The sequence below is a fragment of the Zonotrichia albicollis genome, chromosome 10 (genome assembly GCF_047830755.1).
Source record: "Zonotrichia albicollis isolate bZonAlb1 chromosome 10, bZonAlb1.hap1, whole genome shotgun sequence".
NCBI classification, from domain to species: domain Eukaryota; kingdom Metazoa; phylum Chordata; class Aves; order Passeriformes; family Passerellidae; genus Zonotrichia; species Zonotrichia albicollis.
The window spans coordinates 1,737,056-1,755,064 of NC_133828.1; the positions used below are offsets into that span (position 1 = coordinate 1,737,056).

Sequence of the window (18,009 nt, forward strand, 5' to 3'; positions counted from 1 at the left end):
ACTCTCTGATCAGTCACAAGATTTTATTATCATTCCATTCCCTTTCAAGCTTTCTGATGAAATCCTTTCTTCTATTCTTTTAGTACAGTTTTAATGTAAAAAAATCATAAAATAATCAATCAGCTTTATAAAACGTGGAGTCAGATCCTCATCTCTTGCTGGGAACACCACAGGAGTTGTGGTGCCCATCCCACCCAACCCCAATTTTTGGTGTTTGCCCACCCCAATCCCCAGGCTAACACAATCCTGACCTGTTTTTCTCGTAGAAGAGCGCCAGGGGCTGGGTGAGGGTGCCCAGGATGGTGCCCAGCAGGGACACGTGGCACACAATGCTGTGCATGCCAGCCAGCAGTGCCATCTTGCGTGTGCCCACCCCAATCCCCAGGTTCCCCTCAATGCTGACCTGTTTTTCTCATAGAAGAGCGCCAGGGGCTGGGCGAGGGTGCCCAGGGCGGTGCCCAGCAGGGAGGGCAGGCACAGGTGGCACACGATGCTGTGCAGGGCGCTGAGCAGTGCCAGCCCCGGTGCCAGCAGCAGCTCTGCCCGCTGCCCGTGGCTCAGGGCATGGAAGGATTCCAGCAGCAGCAGCAGCAGCCTCAGCAGAGAGCTCAGCTTGCCCAGGGGCTCCTTCTTCTTCCTGGCCCAGTCCGTGGGGGCCTGCGGGGCTGAGGGGCCAAAATTGCATTAAAAATTGCATCAAAAATTGCATTAAAAATTGCATTAAAAATTGCATTAAAAATTGCATCAAAAATTGCATTAAAAATCGCATTAAAAATGGCATTAAAAATGGCATTAAAAAAATCGCATTAAAAATTGCATTTTTTGCCTTAAATGACAGCTGGACATTGAGTCTGCGCGACAGGAAGAACCACTTTGCTTCAATTCCAAAATTAGATCTACATAGAAATAGCTTAAAATTTGATTTAATAACCTAACCACGATTTTTAATGTGTAATTTTATCTGATTTCTATTACAGCGACCTGATGAAGGTCTTCAGGGTGAGAGGATGAGAATCTTGGTTCATGCTCAGAAGGCTGGATTTATTGATATATGATATATAATTATTAACATTATTATATTATTATTTTTACTAATACTATTATTATTATCACTACTATACTATTATTATTATTATAATTTCCAAACTGGATCTACATATAAATAACTTAAAATTTGATTTAACAACCTAACCACAATTTTTAATGCATAATTTTATCTGATTTCTATTACAGCAACCTGATGAAGGATTTCAGGGTGAGTGGATGAGAATCTTGGTTCATGATCAGAAGGCTGGATTTATTGATATATAATAATAATAATAATAATAATAATAATAATAATAATAATAATAATAATAATAATAATAATAACAACAACAACAACAACAACAACAATAGTAATAGTAATAGTAATAATAATAGTATACTTTATTGATTTGGAAGTCAAGTTTACATTATGTTCTTCCTCATCAAAATTTCCAATTAAAGCATTTCAATCCTTCAGCAGCCCCAACACTGAATTTTACCACTTTAACAAATTCCCATAGGGCAGGTAAATTTTAACTCCTTTTTTACTGAATTCTGCTTTTTTGGGAATTATTTCTTCAGCTTTAACACCAGAAGTGGGAAAAGGAAACAAAGCAAAGAATATTTTATACACAATGACCTTTTGTCTTATGGTAAAATCTGATTTTTAACCAACTTTTGAAGGCAGAAAATGGAAGTATTTCCTTACATCTGGTTTTGGGCTGGAATTTGGGGCCGTAGGGGGCAAAGTTGATGCAGTCGACCATGACTGAGACCAGGTGGGTGAGACCGTCCAGCATGGGGAGCTCCTGGGGGAGAAACAGAAATTCATCAGGAGAAATGGAAATGCAGCAGGGAAAACAAAAACCCATCAGAAAAAACAAAAATACATCAGCAAAACGAGAAATGCAGCAGGAAAAACAAAAATCAATCAGCAAAAACAAAAATCAATCAATCAGCAGAAAGAGAAATCAATCAGGAAAACCAAAAATCAATCAGAAAAAAAACTGAAAATCAATCAATCAGCAGAAACAGAAATCAATCAGGAAAAATAAAAATCAATCAGGAAAAACAAAAATCAATCAAGTAGCAGAAACAGAAATCCAGCAGGAAAAACAAAAACCCATCAGGAAAAACAAAAATCCATCAGCAGGAACAGAAATCCAGCAGGAAAAACAAAAATCAATCAGAAAAAACAAAAATCAATCAACCAGCAGAAACGGAAATCAATCAATCAGCAGAAAGAGAAATCAATCAGCAGAAAGAGAAATCAATCAGGAAAAACAAAAATCAATCAATCAGCAGAAACAGAAATCAATCAGGAAAAACAGAAATCAATCAGGAAAAACAAAAATCAATCAGAAAAAACAAAAATCAATCAATGAGCAGAAACAGAAATCAATCAGAAAAAAACCAAAAATCAATCAATCAGCAGAAACAGAAATCCAGCAGGAAAAACAAAAATCAATCAGGAAAAACAAAAATCAATCAATCAGCAGAAAGAGAAATCAATCAGAAAAACCAAAAATCAAGCAGAAAAAAACCAAAAATCAATCAATTAGCAGAAAGAGAAATCAATCAGGAAAAACAGAAATCAATCAGAAAAACCAAAAATCAATCAGGAAAAACAGAAATCAAGCAGCAGAACTAAAACTCAATCCCCAAAAACCACTCTTGGTGCTCAGGACAGCAAAGAAACAACTTTAATTAAAGGTGGGTTGAAGATTTTATCATCAGTGAGATGATAAAATTCCATTTTAAATGCACATTTACACCCAGGATGGGATTATTAATTTTAATTATTAATATAAACAGAGGCTAAAGCAGCCAGCAGTGGCAGAAAGCTGGGAGAAGGGGTCAAATGCAGGATAAATCAATTAAAAAAAATTTATCAATTTTCCTAATTTATCAATTATCAATTAAATCATTTATCCACATTTAGGATCAATCAATACAATTTAAAAATAATTTATCAATTCCAGCAATTTTTCTTATTTATCAATTAAATCATTTATCCACATTTAGGATCAATCAATACAATTTAAAAATAATTTATCAATTCCATGAATTTTTCTAATTTATCAATTATCAATTAAATCATTTATCCACATTTAGGATCAATCAATACAATTTAAAAATAATTTATCAATTCCAGCAATTTTTCTAATTTAGCAATTATCAATTAAATCATTTATCCACATTTAGGATCAATCAATACAATTTAAAAATAATTTATCAATTTCAGCAATTTTTCTAATTTATCAATTAAATCATTTATCCACATTTAGGATCTATCAATACAATTTAAAAATAATTTATCAATTTCAGCAATTTTTCTAATTTATCAATTAAATAATTTATCCACATTTAGGATCAATCAATACAATTTAAAATAATTTATCAATTTTCCTAAATAATTCCAAATTTTCTTTATAAGTAACTCTGATATTGTGAGCTAAAAGTCTCAATATAACTTCCCACTGAACTTTTAAATTGTTTGTGTTGTTTAGTAATTACTGATTTTTGAAAGTGATATTTATCATTTATTTATTTATCACTTATTTATTTATCACTTATTTATTTATCAGGACCCAGCAGCATCCAAGGGAGGTTGCAATGATGCAATCCTCTCCATTTCAGGTTTTTAAATTCAATTTTTTTGTGTTTTTCACAGTGTTTTTTTCCAAAGTGAACTTTATGCATGAAGGATTTTATATCCCAAATTAAATATGGTGTGAGTTTGGGAATTGGAAATTTAGGCAACCACTGATTCTCTAAAAAATCTTTATTTTTTTACACAGCTTTAGGAGTAAAATCCTTAAATTTTAGTGTACAAATGGTTCCATTTTTTCCTTGCTCACTGCAGTGCTGGGTTTGTGGTATTTATATATTATATTATATAATAATACCTGGAGAAATCTCATTTATCACCACAGTGATGCTCGTTAATCATTATTATTAATTAGAAGACAAATCTAAAATTTGCTTAACTCTTTGAATATTTAATATTTCACCTTTATGTTTTATTTTTTCATTTTTATACGTTTTATTTTTTATTTTTTTATTTTTAGAGTTATTTAGGCAACCACTGATTCTTTAAAAAATCTTTATTTTTTTACACAGCTTTAGGAGTAAAATCCTTAAATTTTAGTGTACAAATGGTTCCATTTTTTCCTTCCTAAGTGCAGTGCTGGGTTTGTGGTATTTATATATTATATTATATTATATAATAATACCTGGACAAATCCCATTTATCACCACAGTGATGCTCATTAATTGTTATTATTCATTAGAAGACAAATCTAAAATTTGCTTAACTCTCTGAATATTTAACCCTTATGTTTTATATTTTCATTTTTATACGTTTTATTTTTTATTTTTAGAGTTATTTAGGCAACCACTGATTCTTTAAAAAATCTTTATTTTTTTTACACAGCTTTAGGAGTAAAATCCTTAAATTTTAGTGATGGTTCCATTTTCTCCTTGCTCACTGCAGTTTATAATATAATAATACCTGGACAAATCTCATTTATCACCACTGTGATGCTCGTTAATCGTTATTATTAATTAGAAGGCAAATCTAAAATTTGCTTAACTCTCAGAATATTTCACCTTTATGTTTTATTTTTTCATTTTTATATGTTTTATTTTTTATTTTTTATTTTTAGAGTTTTCTCTACCAACCAACTCCAGCCAGCAAAAAGAATCCTCAAAGCTCCGACCTCCCCCATGCAGAAATCGCCACATCAGGATTCACACACACATTTTTGGATTTAATTCTAAAATTTGCTTAACTCTCTGAATATTTAACCCTTATGTTTTATTTTTTCATTCTTATATGTTTTATTTTTTATTTTTTATGAGTTTTCTCTACCAACAAAAAGAATCCTCAAAGCTCCAACCCCCCCCAAGCCACTCCAGGCTGCAGAAATCACCACATCAGGATTCACACATGCATTTTTGGATTTAATTCTAAAATTTGCTTAACTCTCTGAATATTTCACCTTTATGTTTTATTTTTTCATTTTTATATGTTTTATTTTTTATTTCTAGAGTTTTCTCTACCACCTCCAGCCAGCAGAGAGAATCCTCAAATCTCCGACCTCCCCCATGCAGAAATCGCCACGTCAGGATTCCCACACGTATTTTTGGATTTAATTCTAAAATTTGCTTAACTCTCTGAATATTCAACCCTTATGTTTTATTTTTTCATTTCTATATGTTTTATTTTTTATTTTTAGAGTTTTCTCTACCAACTCCAGCCAGCAAAACGAATCCTTAAATCTCCAACCCCCCCCAAGCCACTCCGCGCTGCAGAAATCACCACGTCAGGATTCACACACACATTTTTGGATTTAATTCTAAAATTTGCTTAACTCTCTGAATATTTAACCCTTATGTTTTATTTTTTCATTTCTATATGTTTTATTTTTTATTTCTAGAGTTTTCTCTACAAACCAACTCCTGCCAGCAAAAAGAATCCTCAAAGCTCCGACCTCCCCCATGCAGAAATCACCACATCAGGATTCACAAACACATTTTTGGATTTAATTCTAAAATTTGTTTAACTCTCTGAATATTCAACCTTTATGTTTTATTTTTTCATTTTTATATGTTTTATTTTTTATTTCTAGAGTTTTCTCTACCACCTCCTACCAGCAAAAAGAATCTTTAAAGCTCCAAGTCCCCCAAGCCACTCCAGGCTGCAGAAATCACCACGTCAGGATTCACAAATGCATTTTTGGATTTAATTCTAAAATTTGCTTAACTCTCTGAATATTCAACCCTTATGTTTTATTTTTTCATTTCTATATGTTTTATTTTTTATTTTTTATGAGTTTTCTCTACCAACAAAAAGAATCCTCAAAGCTCCAACCCCCCCCCAAGCCACTCCAGGCTGCAGAAATCACCACATCAGGATTCACAAATGCATTTTTGGATTTAATTCTAAAATTTGCTTAACTCTCTGAATATTTCACCTTTATGGTTTATTTTTTATTTTTTATTTCTAGAGTTTTCTCTACCACCTCCAGCCAGCAAAAAGAATCCTTAAATCTCCAACCCCCCCCAAGCCATTCCGCGCTGCAGAAATCACCACGTCAGGATTCACACACACATTTTTTGATGGAATTAGGGAGAAATCTGCTAATTGATGGTTTTGTACTCACGACTGGGGTTTCACCTTCGAGGCCAGCCAGGATTTTGGCACACAGCTCCTCACAGCACAGGTTCTCCTCTGCTGTTGGCACCAGGGCGGCGCAGCGAGCCAGGGCGCGGTACAGCTCAGCCCAGGAGCGCAGCAGGGACCTCAGGGAGGCCTTGGAAAGGGGGCAAAAATCAATTTTTGTGCAGAGAAATAACCTGATTTGGGTGTTATTCTGCTGGCAAAACCTGGGGTTTGAAGCTGGAGGTTTAGGGGTTTTAAGCTGGAGGTTTAGGGTTTTAAATTGAAAGTTCAGGGTTTTAAATCTACAGCATTATACTGAACCCAAACCCAGCTGACTGAACCCAAATCAATTTTTTGTGCAGAGAAATAACCTGATTTGGGTTTTATTCTGCTGGCAAAACCTGGGGTTTGAAGCTGGAGGTTTAGGGGTTTAAATTGGAAGTTTAGGGTTTTAAATCCATGGTGTTACACTGAACCCAAACCCAGCTGACTGAACCCAAACCCAGCTCTGAGAGTTCAGAGATTTAATAAATCCCAATTAAAATAGTTTTTAATTAATTTATTTGATTGATTTGCAATTTGGGTTTTATTCTGCTGGCAAAACCTGGGGTTTGAAGCTGGAGGTTTAGGGGTTTAAATTGGAAAAGTTGGAAGTTTAGGGTTTTAAATCCATGGTGTTACACTGAACCCAAACCCAGCTGACTGAACCCAAAACCAGCTCTGATACTTCAGAGATTTAATAAATCCCAATTAAAATAGTTTTTAATTAATTTATTTGATTGATTTGCTGTTAGCCAGGGAGAAAAAGGTGGCAAAAATCAATTTTTTGTGCGGAGAAAAAACCTGATTTGGGTTTTATTCTGCTGGCAAAACCTGGGGTTTGAAGCTGGAGGTTTAGGGGTTTAAATTGGAAGTTTAAGGTTTTAAATCCATGGTGTTATACTGAACCCAAACCAATTTTTGTGCACAGAAAAAAACCTGATTTGGGTTTTATTCTGCTGGCAAAACCTGGGGTTTGAAGCTGGGGGTTTAGGGGTTTAAATTGGTTTAGGGTTTTAAATCCATGGTGTTACACTGAACCCAAACGCAGCTGACTGAACCCAAACCCAGCTCTGAGAGTTCAGAGACTTAATAAATCCCAATTAAAACAGTTTTTAATTAATTTATTTGATTGATTTGCAATTTGGGTTTTATTCTGCTGGCAAAACCTGGGGTTTGAAGCTGGAGGTTTAGGGGTTTAAACTGGTTTAGGGTTTTAAATCCATGGTGTTACACTGAACCCAAAACCAGCTCTGAGACTTCAGAGACTTAATAAATCCCAATTAAATAATTTATTTGATTGATTTGCTGTTACCTGGCCTTGGCCAGGGAGAGAAAGGTGGCAAAAATCAATTTTTTGTGCACAGAAAAAAACCTGATTTGGGTTTTATTCTGCTGGCAAAACCTGGGGTTTTAAGGGTTTAAATTGGAAGTTTAAGGTTTTAAATCCATGGTGTTACACTGAACCCAAACCCAGCTGACTGAACCCAAACCCAGCTCTGAGAGTTCAGAGATTTTATAAATCCCAATTAAAATTGTTTTTAATTAATTTATTTGATTGATTTGCAATTTGGGTTTTATTCTGCTGGCAAAACCTGGGGTTTGAAGCTGGGGGTTTAGGGGTTTAAATTGGTTTAGGGTTTTAAACCCATGGTGTTACACTGAACCCAAACCCACCTCTGAGACTTCAGAGACTTAAATCCCAATTAAAGTTGTTTTTAATTAATTTATTTAATTGATTTGCTGTTACCTGTGGGAATCCCTGGGCAGGGAAGATGTGGGACACTGGCAGCAGCAAAGCGCTGTACACGGCACTGAAATTGTGCTCCAGGGCATCCCCCTGGTTCACCTCGTTATTCTGCAACAAAAAAAGAGATTTTAGTTCCACATTATTCATTTCCTCACACTTACGAATATTTTGCTTGTTAAATAAATATTTTTTCCTCTCTTCTCCAAGGAGATTATCTCCCAAACATTATTATTATATAACATATATAACATTAGATATATAAGATATTATATATCTTCTGCTAAAATCTACTTTTTTCAGAAGAGACCCCTTGGGGAAGTCACCTCTCAAATTTTGTCACCAACCAGGACATTGAAATATTTCAATTTTATTCTTATTTTCACTCCCTTTTTTCATTTCTCTTCCAGCTCCAGCCAGCAAAAAGAATTCTTAAAATTTCAGGTTCTCACCCAAACCACGCTACAGAAATCATCACATTAGAATTTACAGCACGTTTTTGTATCTAATTTAAAAAATATCTGCTAAATTATGTTTAGCAAAGCCAAAGCTGCAAAACTGGGCTGACAAATAAGGCTCTTCTTGATTAAATACAGGTTGAAATCAGATGTTCTGCTCTTTCAAGAGGATCCTGCTAGAAAAGGGTACAATATTCTGTTTCTAAATGTAAAATTCCTTAAAAAATTCAGATAAATGCCCAGCAAAATTCCTTAAAAATTCAGATAAATGCTCAGCAAAATTCCTTAAAAAATTCAGATAAATGCTCAGGAAAATTGCTTAAAAAATCAGATAAATGCTCAGCAAAATTCCTTAAAAATTCAGATAAATGCTCAGCAAAATTGCTTAAAAAATCAGATAAACGCTCAGCAAAATTCCTTGGAAAAATTCAGATAAATGCTCAGCAAAATTTCTTAAAAAATCAGATAAATGCTCAGCAAAATTGCTTAAAAAATTCAGATAAACGCTCTGCAAAATTCCTTAAAAATTCAGATAAACGCTCTGCAAAATTGCTTAAAAAATCAGATAAATGCTCAGCAAAATTGCTTAAAAAATTCAGATAAATGCTCATCAAAATTCCTTTAAAAAATGAGATAAATGCTCAGCAAAATTCCTTAAAAATCAGATAAATGCTCAGCAAAATTGCTCAAAAAATTCAGATAAACGCTCAGCAAAATTCCTTAAAAATCAGATAAATGCTCAGCAAAATTGCTTAAAAATTCAGATAAATACTCAGCAAAATTGTTTAAAAAATCAGATAAACGCTCAGCAAAATTCGTTAAAAAATCAGATAAACGCTCAGCAAAATTCCTTAAAAAATCAGATAAATGCTCAGCAAAATTGCTTAAAAAATCAGATAAATGCTCAGCAAAATTCGTTAAAAAATCAGATAAATGTTCAGCAAAATTCCTTAAAAAAATCAGATAAATGCTCAGCAAAATTCCTTAAAAAATTCAGATAAATGCTCAGCAAAATTGCTTTAAAAATCAGATAAACGCTCAGTAAAATTGCTTTAAAAATTAGATAAATGCTCAGCAAAATTCCTTAAAAAATTCAGATAAATGCTCAGCAAAATTGCTTAAAAATTCACATAAATGCTCAGCAAAATTCCTTAAAAAATTCAGATAAATGCTCAGCAAAATTCCTTAAAAATCAGATAAATGCTCAGCAAAATTGTTTAAAAAATCAGATAAATGGTCATTAAAGCTCTCCTGTGGGGGTGTGGGGAAGAGAACCAAATTCACTGCGGAATGATTTATTTGTGATGAATGAATCAATGAATGAATTCACCCGCTGCTGAATTAACGAATGAATTCACTCACTGCTGAATTAATGAATTCACCCACTGCTGAATTAACGAATGAATTCATCCACTGCTGAATGAATTAATTCACCCACTGCTGAATGAATGAATGAATTCACCCACTGCTGAATGAATGAATGAATTCACTCATTGCTGAATGAATGGAATTCACCCACTGCTGAATGAATGAATGAAGGGAGGAAGGAAGGGAGGGAGGAAGGAAGGAAGGAAGGAAGGAAGGACGGAAGGAAGGAAGGAAGTGGCGGAAGTGGCGGAAGGAAGTGGCGGAAGGAAGGAAGTGGCGGAAGGAAGGAAGGAAGTGGCGGAAGGAAGTGGCGGAAGGAAGGAAGTGGCGGAAGGAAGTGGCGGAAGGAAGGAAGGAAGTGGCGGAAGGAAGGAAGGAAGTGGCGGAAGGAAGGAAGTGGCGGAAGGAAGGAAGTGGCGGAAGGAAGTGGCGGAAGGAAGTGGCGGAAGGAAGTGGCGGAAGGAAGGAAGGAAGGGGCGGAAGGAAGTGGCGGAAGGAAGGAAGTGGCGGAAGGAAGGAAGTGGCGGAAGGAAGGAAGTGGCGGAAGGAAGGAAGTGGCGGAAGGAAGGAAGGAAGTGGCGGAAGGAAGGAAGTGGCGGAAGGAAGTGGCGGAAGGAAGTGGCGGAAGGAAGTGGCGGAAGGAAGGAAGGAAGTGGCGGAAGGAAGTGGCGGAAGGAAGTGGCGGAAGGAAGGAAGTGGCGGAAGGAAGTGGCGGAAGGAAGGAAGGAAGTGGCGGAAGGAAGGAAGGAAGTGGCGGAAGGAAGGAAGGAAGTGGCGGAAGTGGCGGAAGTGGCGGAAGTGGCGGAAGTGGCGGAAGTGGCGGAAGTGGCGGAAGTGGCGGAAGGAAGGAAGGAAGTGGTGGAAGGAAGTGGCGGAAGGAAGTGGCGGAAGGAAGGAAGGAAGGAAGGAAGGAAGGAAGTGGCGGAAGGAAGTAAGTGGCGGAAGGAAGGAAGGAAGTGGCGGAAGGAAGGAAGTGGCGGAAGGAAGGAAGGGGCGGAAGGAACGAAGGAAGTGGCGGAAGGAAGGAAGGAAGGAAGGAAGGAAGGAAGGAAGTGGCGGAAGGAAGTGGCGGAAGGAAGTGGCGGAAGGAAGTGGCGGAAGGAAGTGGCGGAAGGAAGTGGCGGAAGGAAGGAAGTGGCGGAAGGAAGGAAGGAAGTGGCGGAAGGAAGTGGCGGAAGGAAGGAAGGAAGGAAGGAAGGAAGTGGCGGAAGGAAGTGGCGGAAGGAAGGAATGACCTGATTGATCCACTCGGTGAGCGGGCTCACCACGATGCCCCACATCCTGCACAGGTGCTCCTTGCTGCCCAGCTGGGCCGCGCTCTGCTCGATGACGGCGAGCACGGACTCGCTGAAGGCCAGGGCCGAGGTGGGGCCGGCCAGGGCCAAGCCCACCAGGGCCTGCAGGATCCCAAAGAACCTGGGGAGGAAGGGGCACAGTCAGACCTTGGCTTTTCCACTGAAATTGGTGAAATGAGGAGTTGGAAGGGATGGTCAGTGCTGCAGTACCTCTCATCTGTCACACAGCACTCCAGCAGGCCGTGCTGGAAGGGCAGCTGGATCAGGAACAGAGCAGGGGTGCCCTTGGAACAGAGATGGGAGAGGTTAAACAGCGCTGGGAAACGAGGGGCAGCGCTGGGCTGCATCCACCTGAGCCAGAGATCACAATCAGGGTTATCAGCCAGAAATTCACATTTATTATTAGCCAGAAATTCCCAATTATTGGTACTATTGTTAGCCAGAAATTCACTATTATTGTTACTACTATTAGCCAGAAATTCCCAATTATTGTTACCATTATTCGACAGAAATTCACATTTATTTTTATGATTATTAGCCAGAAATTCCCAATTATTGTAACCATTATTCGACAGAAATTCACATTTATTTTTATGATTATTAGCCAGAAATTCCCAATTATTGTAACTATTATTAGCCGGAAAAATCACAATTATTGTTACTACTATTAGCTAGAAATTCACAATTATTGTTACTATTGTTAGCCAGAAATTCACTATTATTATTATTATTATTAGCCAGAAATTCCCAATTATTGTTACTATTATTAGCCAGAAATTCCTAATTATTGTTACTATTATGAGCCAGAAATTCCCAATTATTGTTACTACTGTTAGCCAGAAATTCACTATTATTGTTACTATTGTTAGCCAGAAATTCACTATTATTATTATTATTATTATTCTTATTAGCCAGAAATTCCCAATTATTGTTACTACTATTAGCCAGAAATTCACTGTTATTGTTACTATTATTAGCCAGAAATTCCCAATTATTGTTACTATTGTTAGCCAGAAATTCCCAATTATTGTTACCATTATTCGACAGAAATTCACATTTATTTTTATGATTATTAGCCAGAAATTCCCAATTATTGTTACTACTATTAGCCAGAAATTCCTAATTATTGTTACTATTGTTAGCCAGAAAAATCACAATTATTGTTAGCCAAAAATTCCTAATTATTGTTATTCCTATTACCCAGAAATTCACTATTATCTTTATTCTTATTAGCCAGAAATTCCTAATTATTGTAACTATTATTAGCCAGAAAAATCACAATTATTTTTACTACTATTAGCTAGAAATTCACAATTATTGTTACTATTGTTAGCCAGAAATTCACTATTATTATTATTATTATTATTAGCCAGAAATTCCCAATTATTGTTACTATTATTAGCCAGAAATTCACTATTATTATTATTATTAGCCAGAAATTCCCAATTATTGTTACTATTATTAGCCAGAAATTCCTAATTATTGTTACTATTATGAGCCAGAAATTCCCAATTATTGTTACTACTGTTAGCCAGAAATTCACTATTATTGTTACTATTATTAGCCAGAAATTCACTATTATCTTTATTCTTATGCGCCAGAAAATCACAATAATTGTCAAAATTATTGTTACTATTATTAGGCAGAAATTCACAATTATTGTTACTATTGTTAGCCAGAAATTCCCAATTATTGTTACTACTATTAGCTAGAAATTCACAATTATTGTTACTGTTGTTAGCCAGAAATTCACTATTATTAATATTATTATTCTTATTAGCCAGAAATACCCAATTATTGTTACTATTATTAGCCAGAAATTCCTAATTATTGTTACTATTACTAGCCAGAAATTCCCAATTATTGTTACTATTATTAGCCAGAAATTACCTATTATTGTTACTATTGTTAGCCAGAAATATCACAATTATTGTTGTTATTCTTATAAGCCAGAAAATCCACAATTATTATTAGCCAGAAATTCCCAATTATTGTTACTATTATTAGCCAGAAATTCACTATTATTCTTACTACTATTAGCCAGAAATTCCTAATTATTGTTACTATTATTAGCCAGAAATTCCCAATTATTGTTATCCCTATTACCCAGAAATTCACTATTATCTTTATTCTTATTAGCCAGAAAATCACAATAATTCTCAAAATTATTGTTACTATTATTAGCCAGAAATTCCTAATTAATGCTACTATTATTAGCCAGAAATTCACTATTATTGTAACTATTATTAGCCAGAAATTCCCAATTATTGGGACTACTATTAGCCAGAAATTCACAATTATTGTTACTATTATTAGCCAGAAATTCCCAATTATTATTCTTAGTAGCCAGAAATTCACTATTATTGTTACTATTGCTAGCCAGAAAAATTACAATTATTGTTACTATTATTAGCCAGAAATTCACTATTATTGTTACTATTATGAGCCAGAAACTCACAATTATTGTTACTATTGTTAGCCAGAAATTCACTATTATCTTTATTCTTATTCGCCAGAAAATCACAATAATTGTCAAAGTTATTGTTACTATTATTAGCCAGAAATTCCTAATTATTGTTACTACTATTAGCCAGAAATTCCTAATTATTGTTAATACTATTAACCAGAAACATCACAATTATTGTTACTATTATTAGCCAGAGATTCCTAATTATTGTTACCATTATTCGACAGAAATTCACATTTATTTTTATGATTATTAGCCAGAAATTCCCAATTATTGTGACTACTATTAGCCAGGAATTCCTAATTATTATTATTCTTATAAGCCAGAAATTCCCAATTATTGTTACTATTGCTAGCCAGAAAAATTACAATTATTGTTACTATTATTAGCCAGAAATTACCTATTATTGTTACTATTGCTAGCCAGAAAAATCACAATTATTATTGTTATTCTTATTAGCCAGAAATTGACTATTATTGTTACTACTATTAGCCAGAAATTCCTAATTATTGTTAATACTGTTAACCAGAAACATCACAATTATTGTTACTATTATTAGCCAGAAACTCACAATTATTGTTACTACTATTAGCCAGAAATTCCTAATCATTGTTACTATTATTAGCCAGAAAATCCTAATTATTGTTACTATTACTAGCCAGAAATTCACAATTATTGTTACTATTATTAGCCAGAAATCCACTATTATTACTACTATTAGCCAGAAATTCCTAATTATTGTTACTACTATTAACCAGAAAAATCACAATTATTGTTACTATTGTTAGTCAGAAATTCCTAATTATTGTTACTATTGTTAGCCAGAAAAATCACAATTATTGTTACTACTATTAGCCAGAAATTCCCAATTATTGTGACTACTATTAGCCAGAAATTCCTAATTATTGTTACTACCATTAGCTAGAAATTCACTATTATTATTATTATTATTAGCCAGAAATACCCAATTATTGTTACTATTATCCAGAAATTCCTAAATATTGTTATCCCTATTACCCAGAAATTCACTATTATCTTTATTCTTATTAGCCAGAAATTCCCAATAATTGTCAAAATTATTGTTACTATTATTAGCCAGAAATTCCTAATTATTGTTACCATTATTCAACAGAAATTCACATTTATTTTTATGATTATTAGCCAGAAATTCCCAATTATTGTTACTACTATTAGCCAGAAATTCACTGTTATTATTACTATTATTAGCCAGAAATTCCCAATTATTGTTACTATTATTAGCCAGAGATTCCTAATTATTGTTACCATTATTCGACAGAAATTCACATTTATTTTTATGATTATTAGCCAGAAATTCCCAATTATTGTGACTACTATTAGCCAGGAATTCCTAATTATTATTATTCTTATAAGCCAGAAATTCCCAATTATTGTTACTATTGCTAGCCAGAAAAATTACAATTATTGTTACTATTATTAGCCAGAAATTACCTATTATTGTTACTATTGCTAGCCAGAAAAATCACAATTATTATTGTTATTCTTATTAGCCAGAAATTGACTATTATTGTTACTACTATTAGCCAGAAATTCCTAATTATTGTTACTACCATTAGCTAGAAATTCACTATTATTATTATTATTATTAGCCAGAAATACCCAATTATTGTTACTATTATCCAGAAATTCCTAATTATTGTTATCCCTATTACTCAGAAATTCACTATTATCTTTATTCTTATTAGCCAGAAAATCACAATAATTGTCAAAATTATTGTTACTATTATTAGCCAGAAATTCACAATTATTGTTACTATTATTAGCCAGAAATTCCTAATTATTGTTACTACTGTTAGCCAGAAATTCCCAATTATTGTTACTATTGTTAGCCAGAAAAATCACAATTATTGTTACTATTATTAGCCAGAAAATCACAATTATTGTTACTCCTATTAGCTAGAAATTCCCAATTATTGTTATTCTTATTAGCCAGAAATTCACTATTATCTTTATTCTTATTAGCCAGAAAATCACAATAATTGTCAAAATTACTGCTACTATTATTAGCCAGAAATTCACAATTATTGTTACTATTATTAGCCAGAAATTCACTATTATTATTATTATTCTTATTAGCCAGAAATACCCAATTATAGTTACTACTGTTAGCCAGAAAAATCACAATTATTGTTACTACTATTAGCTAGAAATTCACAATTATTGTTACTATTATTAGCCAGAAATTCCCAATTATTATTATTCTTATTAGCCAGAAATTCACTATTATTGTCATTATTATTAAATGGAAATTCACAATTATTATTACCCACAATTTCACTATTATTATTATTAGCCAAAAATTAATAATAATTAAAAGTTGTCCAAAACTGTCAATCCCAACACTCAAACATTCAATTAATTTCCAACTCCCTAATCAATGTTTTGTGGATAATTTCATTAATTACACAGTTTAATTAGTGAGGCCTGCCAACAAAGCTCTGTGCAACATGAAATAATTTGATTTTTTGAAACTTTTTCAGCATTAATTAATGCAGAATTAATTGACTTACATTTAAAAGATCCATATCAGCAACCTGGTACGCTGGGGAGCCCAAAACTTTTGGGGGCAATTCCTTGACAGTGATGTCAATGAGAGACTGTGGAGAAAATTAAAAAAAATTACATTTAAATATATTTTTGATGAGGGTTCAAGTGGTTTAAGCAAAATATAATAAGTAGAAATAAAATATAAAAATTTTTGTAATTTTGCAAAATTACAAAACCCACAAAAATATTAAAAAAAACCCCCAAAAATACAAACAAAATACAAAAATATATAAAATACAAAACCCACCAAACCCCCCAAAATACAAAAATTACAATCAAAAACCCAAAAACCAAAAAACCCCAAAATTTACAAAATAACCAAAACCCCAAAAATAACACCAAAAAATGAAATTAAAATAAAAAAACCCCAAAAAAAACCAAAAAAAAATTACCAAAAAACCCCAAAAGGGACAAAAATACAAAAAATTATAAAAAAATACCAACACCCCCAAAATACAAAAAAAATTATGAAAAATATCAATGAGAGACTATGGAGGAGAAAATTAAAAAAAAAATACATTTAAATATATTTTTGCTGAGGGTTCAAGTGGTTTTAAGCAAAATATAATAAGGACAAATAAAATATAAAAAATGCAACAAAAAATTACAAAAAAACCCAAAAAATTTACAAAAAAACACCCCCAATATTTTACAAAAAATACAAAAAAATTTACAAAAAATACAAAAAAAATTAGAAAAAAAATTAGAAAAAAATACAAAAAATTTAGAAAAAATACAAAAAAAAATTTACAAAAATTACCAAAAAATTTACAAAAAAACCCCCAAAAATTTTACAAAAAGTACCAAAAAATTTACAAAAAATACCAAAAAAAATTACAAAAAACACAAAAAAATTAGAAAAAAATTAGAAAAAATTACAAAAAATTTAGAAAAAATACCAAAAAAAAAATTTACAAAAAATACCAAAAATATTTTACAAAAAATACCAAAAAAATTTACAAAAAACACCAAAAAATTTTACAAAAAATACAAAAAAATTTACAAAAAATACCAAAAAAATTTACAAAAAACCCCCAAAAATTTTACAAAAAATACCAAAAAAATTTACAAAAAAACCCAAAAAAATTTTACAAAAAACACCAAAAAATTTTTACAAAAAATACAAAAAAATCTACAAAAAAACCCCCAAAAATTTTACAAAAAATACCAAAAAATTTTACAAAAAATACCAAAAAAATTTACAAAAAAATACAAAAAAATTTACAAAAAAAACCCCCAAAAATTTTACAAAAAATCCAAAAAAATTTACAAAAAATACCGAAAAAAATCCACAAAAATAACAAAGAAAAAAATGACAAAAAATTCCCCCAGGAAGGTTTCCAAGGTGGATTTTTTCAGGCAGAACTCACCAGGACTTTGTGCACAGGCAGAGAATTGGAGCTCACAATTTTCTTTAAGGCCTGAAGCAACATGGTCAGAACTTCTGAGCCTCCCTTCTCTTTCTTATTCCCTAAAATTAAATAAAATTAATTAAAATTAATTAAAAATTAAATAAAAAAGAACTCAAATCCTTCAAATTTCATTAGGAAATGGAAACACCTTTGTTTCATTAAGGATCTGAATTTTGAAACATTAAAATTGTGGAATTTTGTATTCATCCAAAGAATGGATGAATTCTTTGTGTTCTGTTTGATTTTCAATTAAAAGTTTGCATTATTAAGTATGTTTATTTTCTTGGATAATGTTCCAAGAATATATATAAATATATATATAAACACATATAAATATATATATAAATATATATAAATACATATAAATACATATAAATATATATATAAATATATATAAATATATATAAATATATATAAATATATATAAATATCTATATATAAATA

At 32.6% G+C, this 18,009-nt stretch overlaps 1 protein-coding gene across 4 annotated transcripts in view; it reads right to left on the reverse strand.

The window, feature by feature from the left end:
- Positions 1 to 18,009, reverse strand: part of RIF1 (replication timing regulatory factor 1) — a 59,823-nt gene that overhangs the window by 16,150 nt on the left and 25,664 nt on the right. For all 4 annotated transcript variants that reach the window (XM_074547828.1, XM_074547827.1, XM_074547829.1 and 1 more), the window contains 8 exons: positions 17,524 to 17,624; positions 16,117 to 16,203; positions 11,311 to 11,384; positions 11,041 to 11,221; positions 7,983 to 8,090; positions 6,195 to 6,344; positions 1,736 to 1,835; positions 404 to 665 (listed from right to left, as the gene is read on the reverse strand). In XM_074547828.1, coding sequence (XP_074403929.1) covers positions 404 to 665; positions 1,736 to 1,835; positions 6,195 to 6,344; positions 7,983 to 8,090; positions 11,041 to 11,221; positions 11,311 to 11,384; positions 16,117 to 16,203; positions 17,524 to 17,624 — 1,063 coding nt within the window. The remainder of the gene's footprint in view (positions 1 to 403; positions 666 to 1,735; positions 1,836 to 6,194; positions 6,345 to 7,982; positions 8,091 to 11,040; positions 11,222 to 11,310; positions 11,385 to 16,116; positions 16,204 to 17,523; positions 17,625 to 18,009) is intronic.